The 20838-nt window shown below is 45.2% G+C and overlaps 1 protein-coding gene across 1 annotated transcript in view; it reads left to right on the top strand.

Moving 5' to 3' along the window:
* Nucleotides 1-5042: 5042 nt before the first annotated feature.
* Nucleotides 5043-20838, top strand: part of LOC147685154 (uncharacterized) — a 71396-nt gene continuing 55600 nt past the window's right edge. Inside the window, exon 1 of the mRNA XM_086939592.1 lies at nucleotides 5043-5304. Coding sequence (XP_086795718.1) covers nucleotides 5256-5304 — 49 coding nt within the window. The 5' untranslated portion in view covers nucleotides 5043-5255. The remainder of the gene's footprint in view (nucleotides 5305-20838) is intronic.

Below are 20838 nucleotides of genomic sequence, written 5' to 3'. Positions count from 1 at the left end.
TGGATTCTATTTTGTTTAAACAAATTGTTAGGGGAGACTGAATCCACTTCTTCCTCTCCCTCCCTCCTTTGGTTGTATTTATATATAAAAATAGCCTTTGTATTACCATAAACACATTAGATCATAATCACACTGATACACAGTGCCAACTGGCACTGGGCAATATTTGCAGGCGATTATATACACAGGACAGGGCCACATGGACCACCGTCAGAAATAGCACTTAGTAGGAATAGCACTTAGTAGAAATAGCACCTAGTAGAACATAGAATAATTGTAGCAAAACATAACCATTGTAGAACACGACCAGTAAACACTGGTAAAAGGTAGGTACACACTACGCATTACTAATCACCTTAGGCATAGATCACGCAGGGAAACATAAACTCGCTAGCATAAACCATACTAGGCAAAACAACCTCCTAAGCATAAAAACACAGTTAGAGGTATCACAGGCATAAAGGCATTGCACATTACGCATAAATCACATTAGGTATGAGGTAATCACCATTACAAACACAGTAGGCAATTAACTTGCGCAAGAATCCCAAAGGTACTGACCCCAGGCCAACTAGCCTTCCACAAGTGCTCAAATTCCCGATGTCCAGAATGTCCGGGCAGGCAGCGCATGCAGCAAAAGGAAAGGGCGCCAAAGATCAAGCCTAAACGAGGCAGCTGCCCACTAATTGCTGGGCAGCTGTAAAATGAACATTGGCACCAGCGTGCCTTCTGAGCCCCTCACTGGGACTCAAGCAGAAAATCAATGGGCCCCCAACGGCGCAGCTGCCTGCACTCTCGCAGGGCAGCTGGCAAAAATGGCAAAAGGGTGTGGGGCACTCCTGGTGCCTCTTGGGCAACCACTGGGGCCTGCTAACCCAAGTCTGCCCCCACGGTGCAGCTGCCTGCGCTCTCGCAGGGCAGCTGAGGACTGTAAACAAACAAGAGCTGCCACCACTGTTCCTCCGGGCCTCGCTGGGATTTTTAATACGAAGTGCCCCAAACGTCTGAGTCCCGCTCTGGGACTCAAAATGAGATTTCCAACTTTTCCCCCACCAGACGAAGAGAACGGGCACAGCTGGGCTGGTGAGCCCCCACAAGGGACTCCCGAATGGTAGGGGAAAAAGGGGTCTCCAACGTTAGAGCGGCCCGCAACGACGGGTCCGCTCAAGAGTAAGAATACGGCTTTGGACCGGATCAGCAGTTTCACACAAGCAGAGCCCCCCAGCCCCTCTTCGATCACCGGGCGGCTGACGGGGGACTCCGATCCCCTCTCACCTGGTCAGGCAGTCCTCTGGTCACGGAAGCGCGGGGTAGGCTCCCGGCTGCTTCCTTGGTCAGCTCTCCTCCTGGGCACTGGGGACTGCCTCTTACGCTCGTCCCAGCGTGGGGTAGGCTCCCGCCTGGGTCCAGAGGGTGTTGCTTCTCTTCCCGGTCTGGCCCAGCGTGGGGTAGGCTCCCGCCTGGGTCTTCTACTCTGACCCCAATGGGCACCACAGTGCTCTCTTCTTGCACTCGGCGGCCCCGGGTGCAAAATGCCACCCTTGTGCTCGTGGCAGAGCAGGACGGCCTTCTCCAGGTCACAGGAGCGTGGGGTGCGCTCCCGTTCGCTTCCTGTTTCACTTAAGCTCCTCCAATCCCAGCGCAGTGCTGGGTCCAATCCCAGTGCAGCGCTGGTGGTGACGTCGCAGGGGTATCCCTGGGGTTACCAGGCCTGGCGGTGATTTCCTCGGCACAACACGGGGTAGGCTCCCGTTCAAATACGAAGTCCCTGGTGGTGTGGACACCAGCTAGGGATATATATATCAAAACTACAAGGGCACAAGGTCCCTGGCAGGGTGGGCACCCGGTAGGGTTTTCAAAACCAGCAGATATGCGGGGTAGGCACCCGCTAGGCACACAAAAAGCTTGGTTTTTAACTGCAAAAATAAAAAGATCAATGACAACAGTAAAATAAACAATTCGCTCTCAGCATGTTTGAGTTTGCAAGATTTATTGGGAACCCAACTAGAAAGTAATCACAATGCAATATACGTGCCGCACGGAGACCTCAGCAAAGCTTACTGAGTGCCCAATTGGTATGACAGTGCAGAGACATTTTATAGGTATAAGCCCTCACAGGATGGGCATCATAGCATACGTAATCTGGATCAGGCTATGACCTGCTAGACCAATCAGTGAAGTGCACATATGGTGTGATACCCTTTTAAGGCTCGAAGTGTGCCTACACCCTAATATTGTTACCCACGTGTCATCTACAAGAGCAGATTTGGATTTTTCCCTAAAGGTGAAATCTGCGTTTCTAGTGTACCTGGATTTGGCATGTACTTGACCAGCTAGGGCAGGTCATGTCGACATCTTTTACTGGAGATATGAGGTTTAGCAATAGCAAGCTAAAAGCTGGAAGCTGGCGTGTTCGTTCTCGGAAGCCTTGCGTTTGCTTTGCACTTTGCAGCTGACTGAGACTACTTGACACACAAAATGGAGCGTGCGACCATTCTGTGGATTTCTGCTGGTGTCTTTCTTTAGTAAAACAAAGAAGAGTATAGGCCTGAAAACATATGTATTTGGTATCATATAAATGTCTGCTTCGTCATCCCCAAATCTGATACTAAATCATATGTTAATCAGAAGTCATCCATCTTTATCATCTCTTGTCCCTCATCCTCATCCTTATGAGTGTGGGGTGGTGAACCACCTTTCCTGAATATGCAGTTGGCACAGGAACTGAAAATTGCTGCACAACAAGATGGGCATATTCTTATCAGGAGGCACAGTGTCAAAAGGGCTGCTACTACTATTATAACTGCCTCAAGTATCCATGAGCCCCAGCCTGTGAACCATTTCATCACATCTTCCCATAGACTACCTGTGTGTATCCTGTGGGCCTCATCACTTATATCTTTAATTTTTTTAATGGCTTTTATTATATTCCCACTGTTATCCGGAATGAATACACAGCATTGGCTCTGAGTCAGGGAAGATGCTGGGGAAGATGCCTCATGGAGGACGGAACAGACTCCTCCCTCCTTGGCCAGAATCATATCGAGAGCAATCCGGTTTTGAATTACGACAGCCCTCATCAAGGTGAGCTCTTCTGTTATATTTCCTAAGGCATCAGTAGTAGAGTCCGCTAGATCTTCAATCATCCTGGACAACTGGTGTATCCGTTCTGAAGTATAGATATTGCCTAGTATTGGAACCATTGCCCCAACACCTGTTAACACGTGGTCTACCCAAGCGGCCGTTCTCTTGGCCCTCACCAGTGTCATCTTTGTTTTTTCTGCTGGCACTAATTTTGTGAAGTGGGTCATCTGTGGGATGATGGATGCTAAGTAACAACTTCAATACCATCCTGGGGGCAGGTAGAAGTTTGCCCATGGACCCCAAACAAAGAAAAGGCCTTTGTAACCTACCAGACCTGGTGACGGCTCGTCACAACTCCTAACTCGAGTTAGTCTGGTTGTGTGGTTACAGTTGCTCATTCCCATGTAAATCTGGGGAACTGCCTTTATGGGTGGTATGCCTTTTATCTTGTTTATCCTGTCCTCGCAATCAAATAGGCCCTGCTCTCCTTGAGCGACCTCCTCGAAGGTGCATCCAAATGAAATGCACTCCTTCCAGTTGTCTTTGGACAGCAGTTACGAAATAGTGCATGTTCTAGTAGCTCCTTTCGGAAAAAAACGGTACTCTTTTGGGTGTTACTACTTCCTCCTTGAGGATGCAGGAGGGGGCTGGAACTTCTATGTCATCCCAACCTGCCCTGCCTCTCCATTCCTTATTTCTAGAAGCCCTGTCAAATCCTTTCAGCATCTCTAAGTCTCCCTAAGTTGGCTGCATATTCATAGAAGGGATCCTCTTAGGTCTGGGTGGGGGGTCTGTTGTCCTTCTGCTATAGCTATAGCCATTGCTACCGCTGGAATCAACAGTCAGTATTTCAGATGAGGGTGTACCTATCGATACTGACACAGACATGCCGTGTTGACTTTGTTACATGTCTCGCAAAAGGAAACAGCCTACATATTTGGATAATGGGGGGACATTGTACTTTAAACTATGTGTGGTGTCTGTGGGCAGGTGTGTGCAGACATAGCAGTCAGATATATTCAAAATTGTCACATACAGTTTCAACATTTCCACATATTGGTTCCCTTCGTAGGTATCCCACAATCCTTCTTGGTCCCCTTTATTCACATCCACCCCCACATTAGTAATGTTCATTGTCATATTTGGTTCATAGTCTCTTGGTGTTTTTGTTGGCTCAGTTCCATCACTACCATCCCCCACCCTTCCATTGAGATGTGGTATTTCAAGCTCAGCAGAATATGCTATTATAATTGCTGTTACTATAACCGCTGGAACTGGTAACAATATTGCAAGAATCACTGCTCTCCAGTTACATGTGTGTCTCTCAGTGGACTGCATGACTCTGTACAAATCTTTCCCTTCCCTATGCTATGCAATCTTCTTGTGAATAGGCCCTAAATTTATTCTTGGTCCACTCGGGCTTGTGAATAGGCCCTAAATTTATTCTTGGTCCACTTGGCGCTATGCTAGCTGACCCTTAGAGTCAAGCCTTTAACCACTGCTCTTCTCTTCAATTTTCAATGTCTCGAACAGGTCTAGGACCAGTGATTTCTGTTGCAAAAGTGGCACAATGGATGGTGTTCAAGGTTTTGAATAATGCTAGAACCAGTACTCTGTATCGCAAAAATAGAACTATTGAGAATGTCAAAACGTAGGTCTGTTAACTCTTGCTCAGGAATTTGCTCTTGGCCAGCTGGAAAGGCAATGTCATTAAAAATTAATCGTATTAGCTCACTGAGCAATAATGGCCTTGGTACCAGTAGGGTCAGAGTTGCAGTTATGTCTTTTCCCGGGCATAAAATGGTTAATTGTATCCTGGACCGTTGTCCGCAGACTTGTATTGACACAGATCGAAGTCTATTTGTCAGGAGCATTGCATTTAGCCAGCAGTCCGTTGATGATTAACTGGTTTGTTCATGTTTCTGTTTGCTGTGAGAGCGAAGGTGGTATCCTTTGCTGGGCTCGGCGGCTGATATCTGAATCGGTGGTGTCCTTTCTCCGTCCGTTACTTTCTTTGTGTGTGACGCGTGGATCCACGAAGCTATTCCGTCACACTTCACAGCTGTGGCCGTCGTGAGGATGACCTGTCTTGGCCCCCTCCATCTTGGCTGCAAGCAATTCCTCCGTGTGTGGGCTTTGACCCAAATCCAGTCACCAGCTTTTAGGTCGTTATGGTGGCGTCGTGGCCACTGGAAGGGACGTCAGCACCTGGCAGTGAAGGTAACGTAAGACATGGGTTAACTCTTTACAGTAACACAACAATAAGTCGTCCATTACTGACAGGGGGGCTGTTGACATATGGCCTGGTATTTGCATGGGTCTGCCAAATACTATTTCGTGGGGACTTAACTTTGTTACTCTGTCTGGGGTACATCTCATTGCTAGAAGCGCTAGAGGCAGCGCATCTACCCATGAGAGGTCAGATCAGCCCTCCTCCCGCTCCTTCGAGATCTTGTATTGAGGCACTCTTGGGAGAACTGCCCCTGGCCTCAATTTTATCTGCACCGGTGGGTAGTTCAATACCCGCCCTACGTCATTGGCGCTTGTTGCCCAGACCTCCGGGGGCACACAATGGCGTAATTCTAGTGGTATTTGGAGGTCGGTGCAGCTTATAAAGGCTTGTATCATCAAACCGTTTGTCTTGCTCTCTAAAAAGACCCCTGTTGGTGAGCAGTGTATGGTGCATTGTAATTTACATAACAGATCTCTCCCCAGCAAATTCACGGGGCAGAACCTGCTAAGAATAAATTGGTGGTGCACTGTTATCGTGCCTACTACAAACTGTAGTGGCTCAGTAAGGTATTCTGTAATAGGTTGGCCAGTCATGCCTACTGCAGTTATCGTAGTCCTAGAAAGTGGAGCTTCAGGCGTTGTTAGTGCCTTCAGCATTGATCTTTGAGCCCCTGTGTCAATTAGAAATGGAACAACCCTGCCCAATACCTCTCCCTCTACATATGGTCCGGATTGATCTACTGCTATTGCTGGTGCTGTTATCACGCAGTTTCCCACTTTCAGGCATCCCTAGAATGATGCTGGGGGTGGGCGTGGGGGCCAGTCATTCATTACTGGAGTCCATCCCTCCCCCCCTGCCCATTGCTGCTGGGACTCATTTTCATGTGGCGTCTTGTCTCGGTACTCTGTGTGCCGAGTGTAGTTGGCGTGCTGGTGTCTGCCCTCTTGCCCGCTGTTCTGTTTGTACCTACTGTCCTCATTTCTTTTCTTTAATATTGGACAATCTGCTTTCCAATGATTAGGATCCTTGCAATAGAAGCATGCTGTTCCTTGGGGTGGCAGGGAGGTTGATCTGCGGGGTAAGGAAGGTGTCCTACCGGTCTGCTGTCTTCCTACGCCTCGCCCCCCCCCCCCCTCTGCTCCTTTCCCTACCTCTGTTATTGCTATAAAACCGTTCTTGTGCTACCATTAACCTCACTTTTTCTTTCTTTAACTTTTCTGTCTCCATCGCCTGCGCGCTAGCCTAGAAATCTGCGCAGTATTTAGCAGCCGATAGCACTTTTTCAATTTTCTCCTGCTGCCAGCAGACGAAAGAAGTTTGCAGGTGTGTCCTGATGGATCACTGAAATAATATCGAGGGACAAAATATCGACTTGCAAAAATATCGTGGACAAAATATCGACAGTCAAAATATCAAGTTTGTATCTACAAACAGGTAAGTACAAAAATATCGAGTACAAAATATCGTTTACAATAATATAGATGTAAAAAATATCGACTTTATTAAAAACAGTGTTAAATTAAATTAATATTAAAATTTAATTATTAAAATATACTTAAAAATACTTACATTCACTTATAATAATTAAATAATAAATGAAAATAATACAAAAAAAATTTACAATCTTATTTGTTAAAACATATATATATAGTAACATACTATAATTAAATAATATACTATTATATTACCGTACAATACCAAAAGTTTAAAAAATACTATTCCCACTCCAAAGAGTGCAAGCGTAGGGAAAGCGTTGGATAGCGTAGGGGTTAAAATTACTATTCCCACTCCAGTGGGTGCAACAGTAGGGAAAACTGACCCTGAACCCTAAAAAAACCCCTTTACCCAAAAACCCAAAACTGACCCTGAACCCTAAAAATACCCCTTTACCCAAAAACCCAAAACTGACCCTGAACCCTAAAAATACCCCTTTACCCAAAAACTGAAAACTGACCCTGAACCCTAAAAATACCCCTTTACCCAAAAACTGAAAACTGACCCTGAACCCTAAAAATACCCTTTTACCCAAAAACTGAAAACTGACCCTGAACCCTAAAAAAACCCCTTTACCCAAAAACTGAAAACTGACCCTGAACCCTAAAAATACCCCTTTACCCAAAAACTGAAAACTGACCCTGAACCCTAAAAATACCCCTTTACCCAAAAACTGAAAACTGACCCTGAACCCTAAAAATACCCCTTTACCCAAAAACTGAAAACTGACCCTGAACCCTAAAAATACTCCTTTACCCAAAATTAATTAATATTATTTAATTACCAATTAATTATTAATTAACAATAACAATAAAGTAAATATATTAGCACATTAGCTGTAATTAATTTAATTTAATGATTAATATTTTTTACCAATTAATTAATTAACAATAACTAAAAATTAGATATATAAATAAATTACTCTAATTAATGTAATTAACTAATTAATATTATTTAATTACCAATTAATTACTAATTAAAAATATGTACACAATTATATTAATTAATTAACTAATTAATTAATTGCCAATTAATTAATAATTAAAAATATTTACAAACATATATTAATTAATTAATTATTATTAAATTACTCCCCACCCTTATCCCCTATTAACCCAACATCCCGCTCCTAAACATTAACTACAATTTAGATTACTATTAATAAAAAAAATATATTTTTTTAACCTTTTTTCTACATATTATTGAAATTTTTTACTTTGACTATTTATATATATTTTGTCGATATTTTTGTACTCGATATTTTTTTAACATTATTTTAATCGATATTTTGACCAACAATATTTTTGTTATCGATATTTTATTATTATCGATATTTTTAACTCAATATTTTGTCCATTCGATATTTTTGAGTCGATATTTTGTCTGTGCACCGTGTCCTGATGGGTGGTGCAAGGCCCTGTACAAATGTAGTTACCAGGGCTGACATTGCATCTCCCATGGGGTCTTTCAATCCACTGTTCTGCCTATATACTTGCAGGAGGCGGTCAAAGTATGCATTCACACTTTCATCTTTCTCCTGTTTGGTACTTGTAATTTTGTTCCAATCAACCCTATCTTCAAGTACCTTCTCCTTCAAGTGTTCCACTACTTTTTTGTATAACTCCTCTACTTCTGGGCCTGGCGTCCCTCCTTTACCCCGCTTTGGTTCAACATCTGGCCACTCAATCTTTCTTTTACAATATTCCCAAAGATCCTTTGGGATGATGATGTTAAATAGCGTGTCGAGGTCGCGCCACAGCAACCCTCCTAATGCTGTCATTTTGCTAAGCTCTTCGTACATCTCCTTGGTTCATCTCTTAAACGGGGAAAGTCTCTGCTGAACGTGCTAATGTCCTGCCTTGACCATGGGACATAAACATATGCTAAATCATTTGGCGCGCTGCCAGGTGGTGGCGGTATCTCTCGTAGGGGCATGATAAGTGATGGGACCTCTGTTGTCGTAGAGTTGCCTGTTGTGTTGGCTGTGGTGATGGAGTGGGCCAGGGAGTGAGCTACGTCAATTACTGCACATGTGTGTATTAGCTGCTTCCATTGTTGTAATTTATCTATGGCATATTCAAGCGTGTCCTGCAACTTAGACTCCTCCCATGTTATTAAATCTGGATCTGTGAATCCGAACTTCCCTACCTCCCAATCATATTTTTCTGGAAGTTGGGCACGACTACCTGTGGTCGTCTGGGCGTCGGCTTGCTTCGCATATGCTAAGTGGGCCTGGGGTGCTTTGTTCATTAACTCTGCTCGTGCTAAGGACAGTGTTTTCTCTAAATACCTCTTATGCTGTGTTTGTATAAAGGAGTCCACAGTTAGTGAGCCCTCCACGAGCCGCTGTAGTAGCGCTTGACAATTTAAAGAATCACTTTTTAACATCAGTTTTGGTGAATTTGGATTTGACGCCGAAGCTCCTCCCACCATTCCCCCCAAACTGCCTCTTCTTTTGTTCTCTGGAGCTGACTCTTTTTCTGTTAAACACTGCTCTAGTGTTGAAACGTCATGTTCTGTGTGATGGACATATGTAAATGCATCCCATATTAGCGAGTGCCATTGTTGTTTGCTGAATGAGTCATCCTGTGATTCATCCTCAAATAATTGCTGCCACGGTCTGTCTATTAGTTTAGGTATTTTAACCTGTTTTTTAACACATTCTTTGAGAATACTGTGTTTTTTCTCGTTGTAGTCTGAAGCGGCTTTGACTGCTATCTCTCTCATTAATTTCAGCGTACCCAGGTCTTGGAGAGACTCCAATTCCGGTCTCGCAACCTTATCTTTCAATGCTCCGTGTACAAAGGTTATGGCTGCCTGTCGTTCCCCGGGAGCTAGCTCAGTGTGTTCTGACTCAGGTGCATGCAGCGGTGAATCACCACCCAGGCATCCCAAGAGAATATCTTCTAAGACTTGGTCTTCTGTCCCTGGCCCACCTTCTACCTCCTCTTCTGCTTTAACTTGTACGCATGGGAATGCGCCTACTGTGTCTAATTGGTCTTTTCTCCATCTGCCCTCCAATTTCGCCTGTAATATTTTCTTTTTAATTTCCAAAAGTTCGCTGTGGACCTTAGATTTGACTGCGCTTGTTGAACACATATCGCTTAACACAGAGTCCCAATTATGGTACGCTACCCATTCTAAACTTCTAATCTTCTTTCCCTTTATATTTAACATCTGGCGCAAGTATGATAGTTTGGCCATGTCATATGTGCCATTACATGGGAATTGGAGATCCTTGTTTTTAGATGTCAGATCATGCCACTTATGTGTGTACATAATTGAGCTTAAGCCTCTCTTTATGGCTACATTATATGCAGGTGAGTTCTTGGGTTGGGCTGGCTGAGCCGTATTTAAATTCTTTTTACTAATGAGGTTTCCCATGGTTGAGTCGTGTGTAGCAGCTAGTCCTAACCGCTTAACAAATAACTGTTCAAGTATACCAGACAGATGGGTTGCAGGGTGGACCTCAATAGAGTAACATGTGACACAATAGGTTGACAGAAATGCTTAACTTATATTTCAGCCGCACAGTATTTGCAAGAGGGCAACAAGAAAGCCATACATCAATCACCCGACAGGTCATGTAGTGCCAATTCACCAAAGCATTTTCACAAGGGAGAAAGAAGCCAGATCCTAGTTTGTTTGTTTGGGCCTTGACGGCCTGTGAAAAAGGTAAGATAGGAAAACAGACCCTGTCTGCGGCTGTGCCACAGGGTGCTGGCATTCAACAATAGAGCAATAGTGGTGAATTGTTTCATTCAGTTCAGTCAATCACATAAAACATCTAGGACAAATACGGGGATCCTACGCGGCAGCGCTGTAGAAAAAACCTTCTGTGCAGAGAATGTGTGTGGGTCTGCTGTACTTAGTCCCAAAGAAGTGAGGGGAATATTAGAAATTCTATCAAATTTTCAATTTTAGAGAGGTGCACTTTAATCGGTCTTTCCAGCCAGTCCCTTCCAGAGGCCAGGGGGTATTATGGGCGGGAGTACTTATTTGGCAACGTTGGTAACTGGGTGTGTGAGATTGAGGTTTTCTACCAGATCTCCTTAAGTAACGTTCTAGTATCCAGATTGAATGAATAAGCTGGCAAAGGTAACCTAGGACCTATCACTAGGCAAAAATACTCCACCTGCCTAGCAATATTTGGCCACTACATAGGCCAAGCACATCACAAGTACACAATAAAAAAATGCAATGAAACCTATAATGATTCAGAAAAGAAACACTGTTGTACCAGGCGTCACACCCCCCTCTTCGTGCCGAGGATATCCCCTAGGCACGAACCTAGAACCACTCTGGCCCCTAGGTGGATGTCTCCAGGGGGAGGGTGGAGGCGGAACCCAGGCAGGGCGATGGGCGTCAGCCAAAGAGCCAGGAGCGCCCGGGGTGTTCCTCATAAATGCCAAAATATTAGGCCAGCTGCGCGTGGGCGATGGTGCTGGACCCAGGCCAGAGCTCATGAGAACAAATAAAATCACGATCAACAAATACACAGTAGAAACTAAATCTAGTAGCCAACCTGGCCACTCGTATCGCGATACTTAACAGGCACAAACACTATGTGCCAATCTGGGGAGCGAAACTGCCACGCCCTAAAATGGCGAGCTACCTGCTACCACCCACAGGGCAGCAAAAACTGCCACAGCTCACAATGAGGGGCCAACTGCTACAACCCAATACCGGAGGGTTAAAGTCCCCTCCCAAGTGTACTCACCAGGCTTCGTCCAGTCTGTTAGAGCATACCGACGTCCGCTGCACCCAATGGGAATGGTCTGGCGATGGTATCCCGCATCCCAGTGGCCGGTGACTCTCTGCAGCGGGGGGGCGGGGGTTGCAGACCTTTGCCCTCAATGGCTGGCCAAGGGCCCACCGATGCGTAATCACCAAAGAGTTACTGCCGGCCAGGAATCCTGCAGAAGCTTGCCGTCACCAGCCAGCCAGGGAACGCAGGGGACCAAGGCCAGACCCTATAGGATAAAAAAAATGTATGTGAGAAAAGGCAGCGGACTTCAGGTAGCAATGACAGAGACGAACACACGCCCGTGGCACAGAACGTAAGAAAGGTCAACAGCTCCGAGGGCTGGAGAAAAGGAGAGAGAGCTAGACGGGAGCTACCTCCCGGGCCGTGTTGTGACAAAAACACACGTAAACCATCAGAGCCAGAAACAGCAGAATGAAGAAAGTGATCAGAAAAGGAACCACGAAAGACATGGAGTCTGAACAAGCCTTGTAAATATCCCCAGGACACAGGCACACCTCGTCAGACATAGAGAGCCAAGAATAAGAAGAGTCAGGAGCAGAAACACAACACAAGCGTGCAGAGAGCGAAAAGAGCAGGACAACACCAAAGACAACAGAGAGGCCACAAACAGACCATCCACCGGATCCGACCCCTCCAGCAACCAACCAGGCCGGGGAGAGATAAACAAATAGAACGTTATCACCTCAAATCCCCGCCCTCAGATGGGTGCCGAAGGGTCCGATCACCAGTGCTCTGTCGGTGTAGCCACTCAGTTGTAATGAGTCCGCATTCTCTCCACCAAATGTAGAAGCTTGGTTTTTAACTGCAAAAATAAAAAGATCAATGACAACAGTAAAATAAACAATTCGCTCTCAGCATGTTTGAGTTTGCAAGATTTATTGGGAACCCAATTAGAAAGTAATCACAATGCAATATACGTGCCGCACGGAGACCTCAGCAAAGCTTACTGAGTGACCAATTGGTATGACAGTGCAGAGACATTTTATAGGTATAAGCCCTCACAGGATGGGCATCATAGCATACGTAATCTGGATCAGGCTATGACCTGCTAGACCAATCAGTGAAGTGCACATATGGTGTGATACCCTTTTAAGGCTCGAAGTGTGCCTACACCCTAATATTGTTACTCACGTGTCATCTACAAGAGCAGATTTGGGTTTTTTCCTAAAGGTGAAATCTGCATTTCTAGCGTACGTGGATTTGGCATGTACTTGACCAGCTAGGGCAGGTCATGTCGACATCTTTTACTGGAGATATGAGGTTTAGCAATAGCAAGCTATAAGCTGGAAGCTGGCGTGTTCGTTCTCGGAAGCCTTGCGTTTGCTTTGCACGTTGCAGCTGACTGAGACTGACTTGACACACAAAATGGAGCGTGCGACCATTCTGTGGATTTCTGCTGGTGTCTTTCTTTAGTAAAACAAAGAAGACTATAGGCCTGAAAACATATGTATTTGGTATCATATAAATGTCTGCTTCGTCACCGCTAGGCACACAATGCAGGGTGGGTTCCTGCTGAGCCTATAAATCACCAACAGGACATGGCAGGGACGCAGGGTGGCACCCGCTAGCGAGCAGGGCATTGGGAAGCCTCCATGTCGGGTCTCCCTCGCAGCCTCGAGCTGGCATGCCGGCTTTTCACCGCGGATAGCACCTCCAACATATTGTGCCCAAAGGCACTCCTCCTAGCAAAAAAAGGGCTCTTCTACTCAAGGCAAGCACTCCCAAGGCGCTAGAAAGCCCAACGTCTCAAGTCCAGGGAGAGTTTGATGGACGGAAGGGGGGGCAAAGGCTGGGCCCAGGGGTCAGCTCACAGGGCCCTCCAGCAAGGAGGCAGCACCCAGTGGCGATTTCTCCTGGTGCCCAGCAGCAGCAGCCCCCCCTCAAGTCAGGATCAGAGTGAACATTTTTCATGGGGTCACAGCCCCTTTTTATACACATTTTTCCTTTATCTCCTAGCACAGGGTGAAGGGAAAACCAGATGCAACTGGTTTTGGAGCACTTTGTTGTGCTCTGCCCCTCTCCCTATTCACAGGGCAGGCTAGGGACCTCAGACGCACCACAGCCAGCATTGTGAAGGGAAGGCCCAGCCCTATTCAGGTCCCAGGTGCACTCCTCCCTGCCATCAACATGCAGATCTCCCCATTCACCACCGGGCAGACCCATCCTGACTCCTGGAGCCAGGCACACCAGCCAGCTCCTGTCACTCACAAGCCAGACAGGCAATCCACATTCACTGCACACAAACATGCCAACTTCTAGAAGTGGCACTTCTACACTAGCCATATTAAATCTGTACACACCGTCGTGCAGCATTTAATCTCACGAGTTCGCACATACCAAACTCCCCCCTGCACTGCCCACACATCAGGAACTACCATGGACACACACATTCCCCATGCATTCCTATGGAAGGGCAGGCCAATCTCACCACACGCACTCAGATTGCACACGCACTTTACACTGGGACACAGAGTTAAAGTGCGCAGAAGCCAAAAACAACTAGTATCAGGTCACAATTAAAAGCAAAACGTTTAGGGGTTAACCTGCCAAAAGGGCCAAGTCCAACAACCTGCAACACTGGCTCAATTTAAGGACATGCACAAACTAAGCACTATAATAAAAATTTGCTGGTGTTTTCTTACACAACATTCTTAAAACTCCGCAGTATAACAGTAAGGAACTCTGGTCTCTCAATCCACCATTTGTGAGGGCTGCATGAGATGGATGTCGCAGTCAATAGCACTTATGCCTGTGATAAATGTAAGCTAGAACTTTCTCAACCCTTTTTCGCTACCATTGATATGTCAAGGGGCTTGCAGGAGTTGTTTCTATTAAGGCAGCACTTATCAATGTTCGATCAGTTTCTAAACACTGCCAAGACATTTTTTGTTGGCTCGCCGATGAGTCCTTTGACTTAGTTTATATAGCCAAAACATGTCTTACTCCATTTTCTAACCCAGTTATTGAAATGGCCATCCCAAAAAGGTTTCAAATTGCCAGAGCAGACTCTAAATCAGGGCCAGGGGGGGTGTCACAGTGGTGGCGAGGGAGGAATGGGAGTGTCAATTCAATGAATTGACAGACTCACCTGACATTGAAGACTTTGATTTCTGTGTTAAATTCTCTCCCCACTACTGTCTGGGGGATCTTGCTTCACAGACCCCCTGGCCCTGATGGTCCCTTCCCTAACTTGCTCAGTAACTGGATTATGCCTAGAGCTTTGTGTTATTCGCATTTTTTGCTCCTTGGTGATTGTAACATACATCTTGACAATAGCGATGGAAGTGATACGCATGACTTTCTCTCCATGCTGCATGCAACTCAACTCCAGCAATATGTAACTGCCAGACTCACTGTGGGAGCACATGCTAGTTGCCATTTGTTCCAGTTTGCCACTGGCTGTGGGACCTCCCCTGCAAGTAACTTGGTTGGATCATTATCTGATCCCCTTCTCCTGGCATATTGCCAGGGCGTTGTCTGCATCTTGGCCAGGTTGTGCTGGCACCGGAAAAGTGAGTTTTAAAATTGAGCCGGCTGCATTCTTCCAAGCTCTGGACAAATATCAGCTCCTTGCGGACTTTGATCTAGCACACACTTTAACAGATGGATTGAGAAGGTGGTGATAGATCTTACTCCACTGGATAGACCTAGACGACAGAATGTGCCGGGGTCTAAAACATGGTTTCACCCCAGCTTAAATTGCAGAAAAGCAATGTAAAAAGCTGGAAAGAAAATGGAGACATAACTATAGAACAGAGGCCAAAACTGCACTGAAAATAGCCCAAAAGTCTTTCTATGCTGCGATCGTATTAGCTAAACGCTCATACTATAGGACCGCATTGCTTTGTCTGGCAATAAGGCTAAAGAACTGTTTAACATCCCTAGAAGGTATGTGACCACTGAAGCCATGAATATTGCCCATGCTCCCTCTTTCTCTTGGTGTGAAGAGTTTTCAATTTGTTTTAATAATAAGGTCAGGGTGTTCCAATTGCTTTTCGGCAAACCAGATGCCCAGACTTCCTCAGTGCCACCTGATCAACAAGTCTCCTCCTCTCCCAATGTCATCGTCTCCACTTTTAGTCCTGTATCTATGATGGACTATGTAGCTGCTCTGTCTTCTCTTAAATCAGGGTCCCTTAATGATCCCTGTTCTGCTAAACTCATGATCAGCGCAGCCTTTGTTATCAACTCATTCTTGAATCAGCTGATCAACACCTCGCTGACATTGGCCTCTGCTCCAACTGATTGAAAACAGGCACTGTTTATCCCTCTTATATAAAAGGCAACTTTGGATCCTAATCTACCGGCCAGCTACCAACCTATCTCTCTGCTTCCGGCTATTGCCAAAGTATGTGAGAAAATGTTTAATAAGCAGTTGACCTCTTTTATTGCACAGCAGGGCCTTTTGCCCCAGGTTCAATCAGGTTTTAGGGCCACATACAGCACAGAGTCAGCCTTGATGGAAATCACAGAGGCTATCCATGAGACCTTGGATGCTGGGGGCAGGGCAGCATGTTGGACCCTTCTGCTGCTTTTGATACTGTTCCCCATTCACTTCTCCTAGCCCGCTTGCAGAAGCTGGGTTTTATGGGTCCCGGTAGGGAGTGGTTGAAATCCTTTTTAGAAGGTAGAACCCAACAGGTTTAGATCCCCCCTTTCACGTCTGCCTCACAATCCCTTCAGACAGGAGTCCCGCAAGGGTCTATATTGAGCCTACTGCTGTTCAATATTTACATGACTCCTCTTATTCAGCTGGCAGAAGAACTGGGAGCTAAAGTTGTTGCCTATGTCGACGACATGACACTCAGCTCCCACTTACTTGGAAAAAGGAAGAGACTGCCACTGCCCATGACAAATCCTGTTTGAATGCGGTGTTTAATTGGCTTGCACCCGCCCAGCAGAAGACAAAACTGAGAACCTACTCTTTGGGGAGTTTCCCCCTCTGTTTTGGCATTCTTTCTCGATGGATGAGTCTCCTAAGTCCTCTCTTTTGGGCCTCCTAGTGAAAAATCTTGGGATTTGGTTTGATGAAAAGCTTAGCTTCAGCAGCCAAATCAATAAACTGACAGGTACTTGTTTCGGCCTCCTAAAGGTTCTTAAAAATGTTTTGCATCTTCTACCTTTAGCAGTGAAAGAAACAGTCATCCGAGCTCTTGTCACCTCTCGCATAGATTATGCAAACACTCTGTATGTAGGCCTTCCTGGCTATCTAATGGATAGACTCCAGGTGGTCCAGAAGGCTGCTGCTCATCTGCTTCTTGACCTCCCCAAACGTACCAGTGTTAGGCAGCACCTGGGCAATCTGCATTGGTTGCCGGTGAAGGATAGGGTCACCTTTAAGGCTCTGGTAACGGTTCATGCTGCGCTTTATGTGTATGGCCCATCTATCTCAGGAAGTGCTTTCAGTTTTTCATCCCTAACAGACACTAGCATTCCTCCAACATGCTTATTGCCTCCATCCCCAGATTTCGTCTGAAAAGAAAGGGTGGCAGCTCCCTGGCCTATCTGGCAGCTGTGTCTTGGAATGCTCTCCCTTTTGCCCTGTGCAGCCTACAGAACCCTACCCTATTTAGGAAGAAACCTAAAATGTTCCTTTTTAACTCAGCTGGCTCTCTGTTCACTTTAGCTTTCTTCCCTCTTCTGCTGACTCATGGGCTCGCACCGGGACACTCGCTTGAGTAGCTGTGCGCGTTATAAAACTTGGATAACATAACATAACATATGATTGACAGTGCCCTGGATAATTCACTGGAATGGTGGTGTCTGTAAAGTGCATGGGTAGTATGTCTGTGGTGCACTTGAGAAATCTTTTGAAGAGCAGTTCTTTGGTATGCTTTGCATCAAGCCATTGTGTCTGTACAGGATGTAGTATGCATGCAAAGTGCGATTCGCCCACTACTCAACCCTCCCCACGATCATGCCTCAAAGAGTGACAGTTTTGTGGGTCAGCCACCGTAAAGTCCTGTATTCATGATTTCACATTAACTTTGGTCATAATCAAGCATAAGCGTCATCAAGAATTCCTTAAAGTCAAATGAAGGATAATCAGATGCAATCAATGCCTCAAGGTTACATTAGGCAAAAAAACGTATTTACATTATATACATTGTAACAACCATAAAGTACACCTACATTCAATCAGCCAATAGTTCTGAATTGTGCTGCGGCACAATTCAGAACTTGTGCAGCAGCACAAGTTTCAGTGCTAAAGTACGTTTTCCGATTGCTAGCAGGGCAGTCGTATCACGATTTAGCGGTCGGACTGCTGACGGCTTGTCGGGTGGTCTCCTGACCGCTGTGATAGCGGTCAGCAGTCTGACCACCGACATCATAAGAAGGCCCATAGTCATATACAGGGGGGGGGGGTCTGCCATAGAGTGCTGTTTCACTTCCCTTTGACCTACAAGTCCAGCAGGATATCAAACTGGCGTGATCGGTTTTGCAGGTCTTAAGCAGCTATATCTATACCTTACGAGTCTTCCCGAATTGTCATATTTCTCTGGCTCAGCTCTGGATCAGAGCTCAAACCTTTTGTCATCCTACTGGGTGAAGTTAATCATTCTGCTCCCCAGCAGACGGAGCAAAAGGCCTCACCACATAAAAGGAGTAATTAACAGTGCTTCCCTCAGCTCCTAAGGAGGAAGGGGTGGGGCAGAACATCTTCTTCAGGTAATTAGCTGTTACACTGTCCTAGGGCTGGGATAGGTTAGGTCCACTGAACAAAAGAGGGAGGCCAAACAACTGGAGCTAACACTAGAGAGGGCTTCACTTTACAAGTTTTGGTGGGAAAGATCCTGGCATTGATCTCAGCTAGTTGGAAGAGCTGAGTCTCCCAGAGGACATATGGCTATTGACTTTTTGATGGCCTATGCTATGCAGGAGTGTTGAGACCAGGTGGCAAGGTAAACTGATATCCTATGATTAGCTGGGGATGCCTGGCTTTTTACAATCTTCTAACACAAAAGAGACAGAGGGCCGAGGGAGGACCAAAAGACCCTCACCATTCCACCCCAGCTACGAGGACAGTGGACCAGGGCATAGAAGACTGCTCACTCTCTCCACTCCTGCAGGAAAGCAGTCTGAGAAATGGGGAGAGAGCGAGAGAAAAGATGTCAAGCTTGCTGGAGGGCAGTGCCCCAGGCAGCCAAGGGAGCCGTTGTTGCATTGGCGCTCCCCAGCAACCCTGACCATGGGGGTGACTGGGTGGGACCAAGCACTCCCAAAAAAAGGGAAGATGACGGGAAAAGGATTGCAAGGTCATGCACCAGTAAAGAATTCAGCCGGAACCGCTGCTAAAATGTTAACATTTTCCAACTAGAGCACTCTATAATGCCCTATTGGTCTTTTTTGCATATCTCTTTTCTGCTTGTGATGGCCCCAAAACCGATGGGCACCACCAGCTTTTAAAGAAAACTGTGGGGGCCACAAAGTGCAGCAGCCCCCCCAAGGAAGTTAACCAGTGACTCAAAGTTTGCAGAGTGAAATTTTGTAACTTCTATTTTGACCTGCTAAAATAAACTTTTGCCACGCCTTCACCTTCCTTTTTAATACTTATAAGTTGCCCCTAAGATAGGCCCTAACCACCCATAGGGCAGTGTGCATAGTATATAAAAAGTAGGACATGTATCTTTATGTTTTGCTGTCCTTGCAGTGAAAAACTCCTAAAGTTGTTTTCACTGTTATAACACTGCATTATCTTATTATATTTAATAAGTGCTAACTTCAGATTGGGAGCAGATGGAGATATGATGTTTCCACTCAATTGACCTGTAACTTGAAATCCTCTTTAGTGGTAAAGCCAGATTTTAAGTTACAATGTTAAAAATGCCACTTTAGGAAAGTTGGGAACAAAAGGGGTAAGGTCCTTTATGTGGTGAGGGCTATACCTAATATCAATAGTCAACAACACAAAGTACCCAAACCACAGTGACTCAATACGTTTTTTTGATACAGGGTAAGAAACCAATTTATTGTCGTTTCCCTAGACATCATTATTTTGTGTCAATCATTTTGTATTTTTTATATTTTCAAAGAATTGCTGACAGAAAAAAGACATTGATTGCAAATATTTACAAGGCTAAACAAACGTTAACAAACATTAAAGGCAAAGACTATTTACACATTTAGAAACCATTATGTCACACATTAGAAAGTATTCTCACATCAAACATTAAATAAAACAATTATTGAAAAAATAATACAAACATTTTTATCACAAACAACAAAAAAATTGCAAACACTGAATGAGAGAAACTAGGGGTTGGGAGGATAGAATATAAGTAATTAAATGACTTACATATATTTTAATGCTGGACCAGCCGGTCCTAGCTTTTGTACGACAATGATACTTTGTATCTCCCAAACAACACTGCCGACGCGTTTCTAGACCAGACTGGAGTCACTGGTCTGTCATCAGGGCTGTATGTGTCTTGTATCTGTAGGATACAAAAGCAATGTTTTGCTTAGTCTAGTGTGTGGGCTCCTTATTACCATGAAGTAGCTATAATGACGGTGTGCGCTACATACCAAGGCCGCTCAATGTAGAATTTCAGAGGAGGTCTTTTGGAGGTCCGTTTAAATGAATAGCGTGGACGAACAGAGAAGCTTAGAAAGATTTTAAGGATGGTCTTTAATTACATGATTGATTCATTCATTATGCTAGTGGCTGAGTCAGTTTGGGGAAGTGAAAGCGTACCTTTTACTTTGGGTAGTGCCGAGTGCTGGCAGAATCCATTAGGAGCGGCGTAACCATCAATTTGGATTCTGAGATATGGGAGAGATTGACATTCAGAGGCTTGGCGGCGTGCAAATGGTCTTTCACACTCGCTTGGACAATTCAAAGAAAAGTTGCCTACCATGTTTTTATCTCTCGTTTGCGCATGAAAGGAGTTGTTAATTTCAGCGTTCTGAAGGGAAAAACAAAGCGCGATCTTAGTGGGATGTTCTTGCTAGTTCAGCGCTAGGCGAGCGCGTGTTAGTGCAGATGGAGCAAATACCTGTAGCTGGAGCTGCTGCTCTAGGCTGCTGGATTCGAATTTCTCTCAATAAAGATGGCCGCCGCTGTTTCCTGTTTGTTATATATGCAGAAACTGTGCTGATGCATTATGGGGCATGCAGTCCCATAAATCGCAATTACTTAAAAAAAATGTTGTTAATGTCAGAAAAATCATGAGTGGGTGCTGGGCATATTGTCGTCAACACCTTATCGTTATGTTAAATTTTAAAATCAGATACCCTTCTTCGTCCCACATTGAACAAG

The sequence above is a fragment of the Lissotriton vulgaris genome, chromosome 10, assembly GCF_964263255.1.
Source record: "Lissotriton vulgaris chromosome 10, aLisVul1.2, whole genome shotgun sequence".
Lineage (NCBI taxonomy): Eukaryota > Metazoa > Chordata > Amphibia > Caudata > Salamandridae > Lissotriton > Lissotriton vulgaris.
This window is presented reverse-complemented; position numbering and strand designations above follow the sequence as displayed.